The sequence below is a fragment of the Lissotriton vulgaris genome, chromosome 6 (genome assembly GCF_964263255.1).
Source record: "Lissotriton vulgaris chromosome 6, aLisVul1.2, whole genome shotgun sequence".
Lineage (NCBI taxonomy): Eukaryota > Metazoa > Chordata > Amphibia > Caudata > Salamandridae > Lissotriton > Lissotriton vulgaris.
Genome location: NC_141694.1, coordinates 1,489,199,841 through 1,489,213,211, shown reverse-complemented (window position 1 = coordinate 1,489,213,211; position 13,371 = coordinate 1,489,199,841). Strand labels below are relative to the sequence as shown.

General features: G+C 49.3%; 1 protein-coding gene across 2 annotated transcripts in view; it reads left to right on the top strand.

Moving 5' to 3' along the window:
• PSME4 (proteasome activator subunit 4) overlaps nucleotides 1-13,371 on the top strand; it is a 2,155,241-nt gene that overhangs the window by 1,430,170 nt on the left and 711,700 nt on the right. For both annotated transcript variants that reach the window (XM_086927646.1, XM_086927645.1), the window contains one exon: nucleotides 3,771-3,862. In XM_086927646.1, coding sequence (XP_086783772.1) covers nucleotides 3,771-3,862 — 92 coding nt within the window. The remainder of the gene's footprint in view (nucleotides 1-3,770; nucleotides 3,863-13,371) is intronic.

Below are 13,371 nucleotides of genomic sequence, written 5' to 3'. Positions count from 1 at the left end.
ATTTCCACTGCCCCGTCCTGCCGGCCCACCGGTGCTACCTGCGGTTCACGGTAGACCACAAGCACTTTCAGTTTACCGTGCTCGCCTTCGGCCTTACCAGCGCTTCACGGGTGTTCACGAAAGTGATGGTGGTGGTCGCAGCTCATCTGCGTGGGTTAGGGTTTCAGTATTCCCCTACCTCGACAACTGGTTGTTAAAGGCGGGCTTGCCCCAGACAGTCGTCAGTCACCTTCAGACAACGGCGGACCTTCTGCACCAGCTGGGGTTATCCATCAATGTGCCAAAGTCACACCTGTGCCCCTCTCAGAAGCTCCTCTTCATCTGAGCAGTCCTCGACTCGGCGCAGTTTCGGGTTTATCCTCCCGAACAGCGGGTCCGGGATATTCAGGCTCTGATTCCAATCTTTTAGCCTTTATCCCGGGTCTCGGTCAGGTTGATGCTGCGGCTTCTGGGGCTGATGGCCTCCTGCATCCTTCTGGTGCATCACGCCAAGTGACGGATGCGGGCTCTGCAGTGGGCCCTGAAGTTTCAGTGGGCCCAGCATCAGGGCAACCTATCCAACAATGTCATGATCTCGGAGGGCACTGCGAGACAGCTGCAGTGGTGGCTCATGGACCGCGATTGGGACAGCGGCAGATCCCTCTCCCTTCCCCAACCGGAACACATAGTTGTGACGGACGCGTCCCTCCAGGGCTGGGGAGGTCACATGGGAGAGGCGGAAATCAGAGGCCTCTGGTCTCTGGCGGAGTCCCGGCTCCATATCAACCTTCTGGAGCTGCAGGCGATTCGTCTAGCACTGAAGGCATTCCTCCCCTCTGTCCGGGGGAGTGTAGTGCAGGTGTTCAGGGACAACACCACCGCCATGTGGCACTGCAACAAATAGTGCGGGGTGGGTCGTGGACCCTCTTCCAGGAGGCTCTGCGCCTCTGGCAGTGGCTGGAACATCCGGGCATGACCCTGGTGGTTCAACACCTGGCAGGTTCTCTGAACGTCAGGGCGGATGAGCTCAGCCGAAGGTGCATGATGGATCACGAATGGCGTCTGAACTCGGACGTGGCGCAAGGCCTCTTTCTGCAGTGGGGAGAGCCTTGGTTAGATCTATTCTCCACCGAAGAGAACGCGCAATGTCATCAGTTCTGCGCGTTGGAATTTACAAGGCGGCACTCGCTCGGGGACGCTTTTCGTCGCGAGTGGAGTTGCGGTCTGTTGTACGTCTTTCTGTCTATACCACTTCTGCCCAGAGTGCTGAAGAAAATCAAGCGCGACCGGGCCCAAGTCATCCTTGTGGCTCCAGACTGGGCGCGAAGGTACTGGTATCCCGAGCTACTCAGTATGTCAGTCGATCCCCCGATTCGTCTGCCTCTTCAGAAGGACCGTCTGTCGCAGCAGCAGGGGATGGTCCTCCACCCGAACGTGTCCAGTCTCCACCTCCATGCTTTGAGATTGAGCGGCGACAGATGAGGCCATTTGACTTGCCTCCTGAAGTCTGTAATGTCATTCTGGCAGCCAGGCGTCCCTCCACAAAGTTGGTATACGCCTGCAGGTGGAACAGATTTGTGGCTAACTGATCAGCCTTTTTTGTTCAAGTCACCCATTGTAAACAGATTCTTAAAGGGCATCACTCATATGTTCCCTTCTGTTCCTTTCGTGATGCCCCAGTGGGACTTGAACCTGGTTCTGACTTACTTGATGTGCACTCCCTTTGAGCCGCCTCATAACTGTCCTCTCCGTCTTCTTACACTTAAGACTGCTTTCCTGGTTGCCATCACCTCTGCCAGGAGAGTGAGTGAGCTCCAGGCTCTTTCCTCTAAACCTCCTTTCTTTTCTGTCCATCCGGACAAGGTTGTGTTGCAGACAAAACCCTCTTTCCTGCCCAAGGTAGTCACAGCCGTCCACATCGGGCAGTCCATCACCTTGCCCACCTTCTTTCCGCCTCCGTATCCCTCGAAAGAGGAAGAGAGGCTCCACCGTCTGGACCCAAAACGTGCGCTCTCTTACTATCTGGATCGCACACGCCAGTTCCGGGTGGATGACCAACTCTTTGTTGGTTACGTGGGCGCTAAGAAAGGACGGGCTGTGCACAAGCGGACCATCTCTAGGTGGATCGTGTTGTGCATCCAAGCGTGTTACTCTTTGGCTAAGAAGGAACCTCCTGTTGGGCTGTGGGCCCACTCCACTCGGGCCACGGTGACTACCACTGCCCTGGGCCGAGGAGTCCCCTTGCAGGACATTTGGCAGGCAGCTTCGTGGGCCTCGCTGCACACGTTCGCAAGACACTACTGCCTGGACAGCCAAGTCCGGAGGGATGGCTTCTTTGGCCGTTCCGTCCTCCAGGATTTTCTGGTGTGATTATTGGTACGCAGACCCACCACCGGGGTTGGTATTGATGGGGTATCTATTCTAAGGTAAGGAATCTATCACTAACGTGTCTCTTTCAGATGCACAAGTTACTACTTGTGTAACGATATATCTGTAAGAGACATTAGTTAATGATAGATTCCTTACCGACCCACCCATCCTCCCCGTTCTGCAAACCGATATCTAGGGTTAAGGTCATCTCCTTTCAGGGCCCTAGTTTCATGGCACCAGTGTTGGTTCTATCATGGATCTGCGTATCTGGCACGGAAAAGCTGTGTATAAGAACTGACGTCTGCGCGCGAGGGCGGTGGCTAAGTACTCCGGCGACGTCATTCCGGCGGCAACGACGCCGGCGACGGACGCGGAGCCGCGGAAGACGCCTACCCACGTGCAGGGCTAAGCAAAAGTTTACGGATCCAGTCTGACGCCTGGGGATATTCTAAGGTAAGGAATCTATCACTAACGAATGTCTTTTACATATATATCGTTACACAAGTAGTAACTTGTGCATCACTACTAATGTTTCTAACAGATATATTGTTACCGAAGGTAAGTAACTTGTGCATCTTTACTTCACTCCAGTGTTGATTCTCCTTACTTGTTTGAACCCGTGGACCAAGGGTGACCCTGCACCAGTGTGTCTGGCAGAAGGCACGCTTCATCAGTAATCAAAAGAGGGGGAGAAGGAATATGTGATTCTTTCGGTTTCCTTAGGTTCAATGTCATATAATCATAAGAGAAGGATCACTTGTCCTGCATAACCAGGGTATGCAGGGTTCGTTCTTACCAGTCCCAATAAAAAAACCCTCATGTACGTGTTCTAGATGGTAACTTAAGCGGTATATCTTGGTTCTCCGCTTTCCCTCTCACGTGTGTGCATAATCATTGGGTTTAGTTGTTTTGCACCCTCCACCACGAGGTTTTACCCTTAGTTAAGAGCAGTAGTGACCAGTGGTGTGGCACACTTCCACAAGGTTGTTGAAATGATTGCGTCTCTGCAGAAAGTTCAATGGCTGTTTACTGTCCCGTGACAAAATGAACCATATATTTAACAAGCTCCATTTACATGCATGCTTCAGATCAAATTTCCTTGACCCCCTCCCTAATGTCATCTTGTTGAGTACAGATTGAATTTCTGCTCAAAATACTTCGTTTTGCTATTCACAAATAATTATGTTTTTCTTTCTTTAAACATATTTTGAATATGTTATTTTATCTGAACCAATATAGACAGTATGTTTAATAAATAAAACATGAAAGGTAATAGTTCTTTCTTTTTCCCTGATGCTCGCTCTCCTCTGACTGGTTGAAGTTTATTTGATTTTCAAAAAAGTCTTTAAGGAAAGAAAATGCTTGTTTTGTAGCACCAATGTTGTTTTTTAATTGTACTTACACCATTTCCTTCCACGCAGGAGAGTAGAGATCCTAGAAAACTTCACTGGCTGTTTGAGCTGTTGATGGATTCCCCAGTTAGTGGTGAAGGGGGTTCTTTTGTAGATGCATGGTAAGAAAGTTAATTTTCCAAAGTTAGAACATTTGTATGCTCTTTACTATTATCATTATAAAATGCAAAGCCTGGCTTTCTACTGAGGGTTGCCCTCACTTTGTCCCCTATACACTTGTTCAACTTACTATCTGGGCTTGGTTTAGTGTGAGTCTGGTATTTACTGTAAAAAAGTGGATGATTTCATATATAGTTCAAAGGCACATGTAAATCTTGCAAATCTGCAGTTATGAATGGCTGAAAAATATATAGTTGGATTTTTGAAAAGTTAAAAGAAATCTACAATAGTGATATGAATGAAGAGCAGCATTCTAAACTGGAGGTGGTTTTTCTCTGTATTTCTAGTCCTTTCATCATCCATTGATAACTGGAAAGTATATTCTAAATTGTTGCACGTTTTTTAAAATTTCAAGAGTTGGATCGAGAGACTATTCAATCTGTTGACTAGTTTAGAACATTACTTAAACAACCTCTTAAAGTAGCAGAATCCTCACTGGGTGTTGGTGTGCTAACATTTTCAATTGTGATATTATTCTGGAACAAATGTCTTCTTTATTTAATGAGCTTTATTTTAAAGTTCATTGTGTTAACTTCACCAACTTATTTCCTTTTTCTACCTACATGGCCGATGTCAGATAAAACAAAGTAATCAAAATGTTATCCCTTGGAAGGTTTCCTTTTTTAAGAGGGATACTGTCAAAGACATAGTGGTATGATTGAAGACATTTCTAGACAATGTAGAAAAATGTCATTGTGCCTTCATTTTATAGCCTATGTTTGCTCTTAGAATCCTAGAAAATGTTGTATTAAAAACCTGTTTCTCTGTTAGAGACTACTAGCGACAGATTCCTTAACGTAGAATTATCCCCAAGCGTGAGACTGGATCCGGAAAAATTTTCTGCCACAGCAGCCCTGCGTGCCGGGGGTACGGCACCTTCTGACTTCGTCCTGACGTTGTCCGCATTTGTGACGTCCGCGAGGATACAGAAGTCCCACCCCGGTGCACTTACTTCAGTTTTTTCTCTTTCCGCGTGCAACGCGGATGTGAATTCTGTCCTGGCCTGTTTTCAGGCGTCAGCCTCACTCCATTCTCCTGGAGAGCACGTGGTGGCAGGAGTCGGCCCGGCGCCACAGAGGCCCACTCCGGCGCCGGTGGCGGACTTCACGGGGCCGTGCTGGCGTCTGGTTCTGGATTCCTCTCCTGAAGTCCCTTCTTCTCCAGAGGCCTGTCATCTGTTGGTGTGTTCCTCCCCGGAGACAGGGCGCCGCGTTGGTGCCTTTTCACCGGCATCTTCCAGGGAAGGCTCTTCACGGTCCCCACAGCCTAAGTCCTCGAACCCTTCTTTCCGTGGCTCGCGGCTGGCTTTTCCACCGGCCTCTCCACCCTCCCCTGGGTCCCTCAGGTTCCCCATTCATCTGTGGATCATCCTCTATTCCGGGGCTGGCCACTTCCCCTGGACTTGGGGATGGGCGGCTTGAGGAATTACTTTCGCCTCCGCAGCGCACTAGTGAGACCAGTGTTGCCTTTGTTAGGGCTATTTCCACGGCTGCTGGTATTCTGAGGATGGGTGAACCTGTCACTCCATTTCCTACTGATAACCTCTTGGGAGATTCTCCACCATGGCTCTGGTGGACGGGAGTTGTTCCTACCCTTTGAAGCATCACTCCATAATTCTCTTATGGGGGCGCACTTCCAAAGGCGATGCATTGCTTTAGGCACTACTGCATCGCCATCGTCCTGCTCCTTACGACCCAGTATGTCTTTTTTTCCACCCTTCCACTCAACACGCTCTACTGCAAAATGCCTTTCCGTGTTTGCCTGTGGTGTTCTTTCCTCCGTCTTGGAAGGCCCGGTGGTTAGATTGATGGTGGTAATGTCTTTGCTTCTTCCAGTGCTGCCTTGCGGACGCTTCACACTTTGTGTGTTGACCAGATCTACTTCCAGCCTGTGGGATTCTGTGGAGTCCCTTCTTTCTCATGTCTCTCATGAGGGTGCCCGTGCTGATCTGCGGAGCCATGTGTTGGGATGGTAGAGAGTTGGCCGCGTTTATTCTTCATGCGGCTTTGGATGTTGCCGATACCCATTGGCCGTGCTATGGCCACTTCCGTGGCTCTCTGTCACCATGCTTGGCTACGCAATGCTGTTTTTCCTGAAAATATGAAAGCGAGTCTGGTCGACCTCCCTTTTGACGGGGTCCTGCTGTTGAACACTCATGCAGACTCTACCATGCAGCTTCTTCTTGCGTGCTCTGTCCTCCTCTTCCTCAGTAGGTTGTTTTGCTGATCCTCTGGGTCTTGGTGGGAGGCGTTATCCCACTTGTTTCTACTTTTGGGTTTTGGAGTGGCCTTTATACTTTATGTGAGGGTTACTGTGCCCTCTGGGTCCTTGGTTGGCCCCTCTCTTCAGTTGGCTGCTGGTTCAGCCCCCCTTTTTTTGGTGATGAGGTGTTTTTGACTGATTACTAAGCCTTCTGTGGTTTCTGCCACAGGTCTATGTTTTTTTTCCTCTGATGCAGGATTGTTTGTGTGTGGTTCCCATACTCTCTTGGGATGTGTCCTACCCTATGTGGGGTACATGTAGCTATTATATAGCCCTGTCTTACACCGGGAGGGTCCCCCTTGTGGGTTCCTTGCCTCTCCTGGTGCTGCTGCATTACGATGGTGCAGTTTTTTGGTCCTTACTGGGGCATGGCTTGGCCATCTACGGTGTTGTGCTGCAGTGTTTTGCCTTTTGCCTGCCGTTTGCTCTAGTCCTCTGTCCGGTGTTTCTGGGGGAATAGTTTTCCTGTGTGACGGCCTGGTCCGTGAAAGTTAAGGGACCCCTCTAATATATGTGGGTGTTGCTGTGGAACTTTGATTGACGGTGAAACTGTAGAATTTAGTATTTCCTTGAAGATTTCAACAAAAATGCGATCTCACGGATTAGTTATGAAGTTCGGGAAGATGGCATCACAAGACTAACTGGCTGCCACTGCATATAAAAACAGATATCTTTCAGGAGATATTATATAATGAAAAATAAAAAAGGCTCGTATTTGCGGAACCAGTACAGGATAGAAAGCGCCACCCTGGGATAAGATATCTAAGTAGGAAACAAAGTTTGTGCTGACTATAGGAAGGTGGATATCTGACTATGGTTACCCCCAAACTTTTTGCCTGGTGTTTAGCTGGTTTTTGAAATAGTTGTCCTGGGATCCTGCTATTCAGGGCCCCAGGCTAATTGCTCTCTCCTTAAAATGGACTCCATGTACCTTAGGTGCATTACGAATTGGAACTGGTTCACCTTATTGGCCCCTGTAACAGTGTACCCTAGGTACCCAGGGCATAGGTGTTTCCAAGGCCTACCAGGGGCTGCAGCATGTATTGTGCCACCCCTGGCCTGGCCTCCATATTTGACACAACTGGCTGATCAATCAGCTGGGGTAAGTTGGTGTAATCACCTCTTACTTAGATATAGTTTCCCTATATCTAACCCTAAAATGGACACATGTATTCCTATCAGTCACTCCTATGGCAGGCCTTATCAATCCTGAAGGCAGAGTGCTTGGAATTATGTGAGATGGTGCTCTGGCATGAGCTCAGCCCGTTTTCAGCTTGCGGAACCAAGTCCTAATAGCTGTTCCATGATAACGCGTACCATATACTCTTAAGTGCATTATAATCCTCTCGGTTATTTGCCAACTTTGGTATCGCTTTATCAAAACATGTCGAGTATGGTGTCATACAAATTGGAATACTAACCCCTCGCCAATTCTGGCGACGGGGTTAGCATTCCACCCTTCTAGAGGGACACGACATGTATGTAACTGTGAACCCCGGTTAAAGCTAACTCGAGCCTCAGCATCACAAAATGGATGCTGCCACCACAGACACAAGTCTGACCTCCTGCTGCTGGGAGTCCTTCCAGCGAGGAGAGCTTGGACAAAGGGTTTCCTGTCAGGGGCGGTGCTAGCACCATCCCAGACAGGGTTTTGTGTATCCCAGGTAGGCAGGGCTGAGAGGAAGGTGACTCCAAGTGGCACCCCGGTGCTCACTGTGCATATGCCGGCTTGAACCAGTTCCAGGGGCACACCAGCCCCTGAGCTGGGGAAAGTCCGGACAAGGGAGAGGGGTGTAACCACCCCCTTCCTGGTCACACCCATGGGCAGGACCTAGTCGGGTGCCAGCCCCTTTCTTTAGAATAAAGGTAGGAGCGGGCCCCCTTCCCAAATTAGATAATTCTGAATCTTGACTACTTTCCACGAAAGGAACTCTTGACTTTTTCTGAAGACTCTCCCTTGTGGCTAAGGAGTAGCCACCCTGCACCCGCAGGCACCATCTAAGCATCGCGGTTTGCTGTAAGTCCATCCTCCGGATCAAGACTGCCCAGCTCGACGAGACCCGGATTCCCTGGCATCTCTGACCTCTACCTGCATCATCAGCCCAGCTGAGATTCGTGGGTGTGACGAGACCTGAGGGACCGGCCATCTTCAAAACTGCACGACGCTCAACCAGCACGACTGCCGAGGGATCCTCGAGTGAGTGCTTTGGGGTTTGAGAAGCCCTAACCCTGAGCAGCTCCAGCACCGAAGTCCAGCCCCCCAGCGTCCACGAGATCTGCGTGGGGCCATTCTGCTCTTTGCTGCTCACCGCGTTGTCCGGTCACTTGCCTGCTGGCTAGTGGCCCTCCTGACGACGTACCACAACGATTGCATCGCTGGTCTGGTTGCTCCAGACTGGCCCTTGCTCCCCTCCAACAGAGGAGCACCCCAAACCCTCCTGGTCCACTCCAGACTCCATCTTGACTCGACCACATGGGCTTGACTTTGCCAAGGTTTGTTGCCCCAATCCTGGGTCCAGCATCGCCGACAGCAGATACCTTCATGGGACAGCTCGCACCTCCAGCCTGGTCGCCGACAACGCCTCCTAGCCCATGTGACTGCAGAGTCCAGCGTCGCCCACTCACCTGGTCGAGGTGACTTCATCCGGTGCCATCCTGGTGCCCACCTAATCACTGGCTAGTGATTAAGAACTGAGTCCCCTCTGCTTTCAGGTCATCTCCATCATCGATCCAGGCTTGGATCACTCCGAACATCTTCACTGGTGGCCTGCCAGCAACTTCTTCTTTCAGGCTCCATAGACTACAACGAGGAATCCCGACGTCTTTTGAACCCTATGCAGCCGCAGCCCCTGGGCTAGGTAACCTGAGCATTTCGGTGCTCCTACGTAGGTTCACTATCTAAGTGTCCAGATCCTTTTTCGTTTCCAGTCTATCTAGTCTGATTCGTCCGGTAACAGTAACTTTACAAATACTAGCATCATAGACTTTGTCCGGCATCCCGCGTGAGAGTGCACACTCTGCACCCGATCTCCCTAGGCCTCCTGCTCCTAACCTTAGGGTTCAGTAGTGTAGTCCTAGCGATCCTGAAGCCTCTGGATCTTGTTACTTACCTGCTAGTATTTCGCATCCCACTGTTAGTGTATATGGTTTTTCGTGCCCCTCGGGCATTTGTGTAAATTGTGCAACTTAAAGTATTTTCGTAAGAGTTTTGTTGTGTGCTTAGCTCCCTGACTCATAAAGAGATCAGGGTAGACTTGTTATAAATAAATATCCTTTTATTTTCATAACAACTTGTGTGGTGTCCTTTCACTTGGTGTTCAAGGGTTATATGTGATGGTATAACAGCTGGCTTAACACGCCCTCTAGAGTTTAGCCTAAAGACTGCTCTTGTCCATGCTACTAGGATAGCTGGTCTATAAGGTTGACTTACAACCAATCATCAATAAGGGTCGTTTGGTATGATACACAGTGATCACTAGAATAGTGAGCACTATATATCAGGCCAACTTCTCACACTGACTAACTGCGACCCTGAGTGATTTTTCATATCTCCTGTGCTAAGACTTCTGAGCCGTAGGAGAACCCTGTTGGATAATTAACCATTACTCTGAAGGAGGTGTTTAAATGTGGAGCAACGATAGGTCATATTAATGATCTAATAAGAGAAGAACCAGGGTGTAGAGAACACGTTTTGATATATCTGGCGGGTCCTGATGAAGGTGGCTCTTTGTTGCCCTTTGCCACCAAAACGCGTTGACCAAGTCTATGTAAAATCCTACAGTTTATAGTGGACCCGTGTTGGGCACTAGACAAGAACCAAAGAAACGTGTAAATTTGCACAGAAAGTTGGGTTGTGAATGTGTATTAAGTATGAGTGTGTGGATTGATTGTGTTAGTTCTCTACCTGGTTATGCATAGATCATTATATGAATTTGTGAATTATATATCATGGTGTTTTGTTATTAAACTGTGTGTATAAGGAATGAACTGATGCATTTTTTTACTTATAATAATGTGAAAAGAAATAAGAATGAAAAAATAATTTAATGAAAATGAGAGATCTGTGAATTTTTGTTTCGGTTATGTCCTTGTCTGAATTTAGAGGCTAAAACCCTCAAGGAAATAGAGAGGTCACGAGGGAGCTTTTCTGATATGGACGGGCTGGTCCGTCCTACTTGTTTCTCCTCTTATCTTTTAGCTGATCGCACTTCTTAGTGGATCGGTTCTGTCCGGAGCGTTCCCCTTTGGGGTTGTTCGGGACGTTTTGCTAGCCTTACCCTTGTTCTGAGCCCGACGTGGTCTGGGCGTTTAGTTTCGTGGCGCTTGTCATCGGCTCTTCTGTTCTGTGGCCGGCAGCCTTTGCCTGGGCCCTGGCGCTCCTGCTTCTTGTCCTGTGGGTTTAGAACAATAACATTTCTCAACAGGTTTCAATTTAAGACAGTTATGTAATGTATGCAGTCTGCATTACAAAAACAGGAGACAAGGAGGCTCATATGATTTAAACGTTTGTTATTCACCAAAGTAAAGGAGGGGTGTTACACATGGTAATACAGTTAAGCAACACTGTACAGAGGAAATCCTGTGACAACCCGAGGGCACTTGGTGAGTGAAGAATATATACACTTGGTGGAAAGTGAAGACGCAAGTGCTAAAAGGTGAACAGCGTGAACGGCGCGAAGTGACAAGAAAATAATACAGTGATGGCGCCGCAGGGTTAAGTTAAATTCACTTAAATCGTGGAATAAACAGTTTTACAGGAGCACAAAACGTAAATGAGCGCCCTAAAATTGCGCTGTGATGTCGACGGCGTTTCGATCCCCGTGAGTCAGGATCGTCATCAGGACAGGGTTGTCGATGTCAGGCAGTGCTGGGGGGCAAAAGGAAAGAATCAGGGGAGGGAAGGGGATGGAAAAGGGCGCAGGCGGAGGAGACACGCACTATAAAGGGGCAAGTCCGTGGGGGGCGGGTGGGGTATATGGTATAGGGGGGGTGCACAGCGCAGGTGAGTGGTCACGGTCGGCGTGTGAACGGGTCATGCGTCAACAGACCGAAGGGGGCCAGGTGACGGGTGAGTAAGCGGATCACCGGCGCAATTGTAAAAACCCGGTACTATCAATGGTGGGAAGTGGTGGGGAGGCGTGCAGTGGTATGTACCTGGCTCAATAGTGAGGCACACAAGGAAAGGTAATAGTTACCACCGAATACATAAGGTACTACGTGTGTGAGCGATCTTAAGGGGATCGTGAAGGCTACTTGGGCACAAGGTGAATTAGATAGCATTGTTAGTGCGCGGTAGCGTGAGGGAGTGGAAGGCAACTTGGGGTTGCTTCGGTATAAGTGAACTAAGCGCAGCGCGAGATAAAGGGTGAGGGCGTACTGGCTCACGTGGTGTGGATTCCGTGAGTCGCTGGACGCCCTGGTATCATCTAAGAATGCGGCGTCTACGAGGGAAACAGGTTGTTAATTATCGGAGGGGTGAGGGGTGTCCTGTGGGGTCATTGTGAGGTTACGTTTTTATTCTGCCTTATTGCTGAGGCACTGTTCTGTCTTGTCTGTTGACTTCGAACCATGACGGGCTCGGCGGCCCTCTGCACTGGGTACGTTTCCCGGTGGAGGGCTTTGCCGCGCTTTTGCCTCTTCTCCTTGGAGTCTGTGGGTAGCTCTTCTCCGTCGGTACTCCTCTGTGTTGCCTGTACTCTTGGGGCTTCCGGTGGAGATTCCTGGTTCGTTAACTGGGCTTGGGGTGTTTTGGCCTCCTTCGTATTGCCTGGTTTTCTCCTGTTGGGGAAGGTTGGATGGCCTATTTGGCGTTCTAACACATCCCCTTGGGGCAGGTAATCGTCCACGATGCTGAGGTTCTCTTCCGCTTAGGGCCTGGGACTCCTCCTCTGTGGTGGTGGACTGGGTTAATTTTCCCTTTCCCTGTGACTGGGCCCTTGTTGGGGGTCTTGTGCTTATTTGAGCTGGAGAGGTTCTCTTGCAGAACCTCCTCCCCCTTGGGTATGGCTAGGGTATCTATTCTACGGAATCTGCGGCTAGTAGTCTCTATCAGATGTATGAGTTACTTCCCTTCGGTAACGATGTATCTGGTAGAGACGATTCTAGACGCAGATTCCTTCACGACCCACCCTTCCTCCCCATTTCGGGGAGGACCCCTCTCGGTCTTCTGTACTCGCCTGCCTCAGGGCGGCGGTCCTCTGCGGGTGTCCCTTTTTTCTTACTCTATTACTAGGGGGATGCTCGCCTTGTTGTTGCTGTTCCATTCCTTCCTTTCTGGTGATTGGTGGCGAATGCCTGGGTATTTTTGCGCCCATGCATTTGGTCTCCAATGTAGGGGTTTTTGTGCCCTGCTTCCTTGTGTTTGCTTGCACTTCTGACTCTTACAGTCATTGGGGTTGAGGTCCCCTGGCTGGTCTCGCCCCTCAGTTCTTTTAAGAGATCCCCCCTGCTGGTGTGGTTGCCATTCTGGCTTGGAACCCTTCTTGGTTCCAGGCGATAGTTGCCGACTACTTCGTCTGCTGTGCTCTTTTTCAAATGCCTTCTGCCTCTAACGAGGTTGTTATGTTGGTTACAGACTTGCTTACAGTAGCTGCGCTCTATTCTTTCATTCCATGACTTGGTGCCTTAGTACCTGGCACTATTCTGGGTGGTGCTGTTCCTCACTATTTGTTTCTTTCCCTTCTTTATAGCTGGGTTTTGGCACACTGTTTCAGTATTCGTCTGCTGAATTAAAATTCCTTCATGGTAACTGGGACCTTGACCCCGACACCCAGAAAACGATAGAAGGTCTGGGGATCCTGGGTTTGAAGGAGGCAGTTAACACTTACTTTATCAAACCACCTTCTCAAGAGCCCCTTTGTAAGCACTGTGCAGCCCTAAAACCCCCATCCAGTCCAGCCCGCTTGAGACAGGAGACTTTGTCTATCTGCTATTTAAACACCCGTTTGATGGTGAAACATCAATTTGAGATTTTTTATCTCCTTGACACCAACAAGCCAGATATACTTTTTTTTATCTGAAACCTGATTGACGGATGAGTCTAGCCCTGACATTCTGGCAGCTATCTTTGACAATTACTACATCCTCCAGTCTAATAGGCCAGATAATAGAGCCGGAGGGGGGGGTGGCAGCAGTGATTTTACAGAAGTATAAATTCACTTCCCTTGTTACAACTCCAATCCCACTAGTT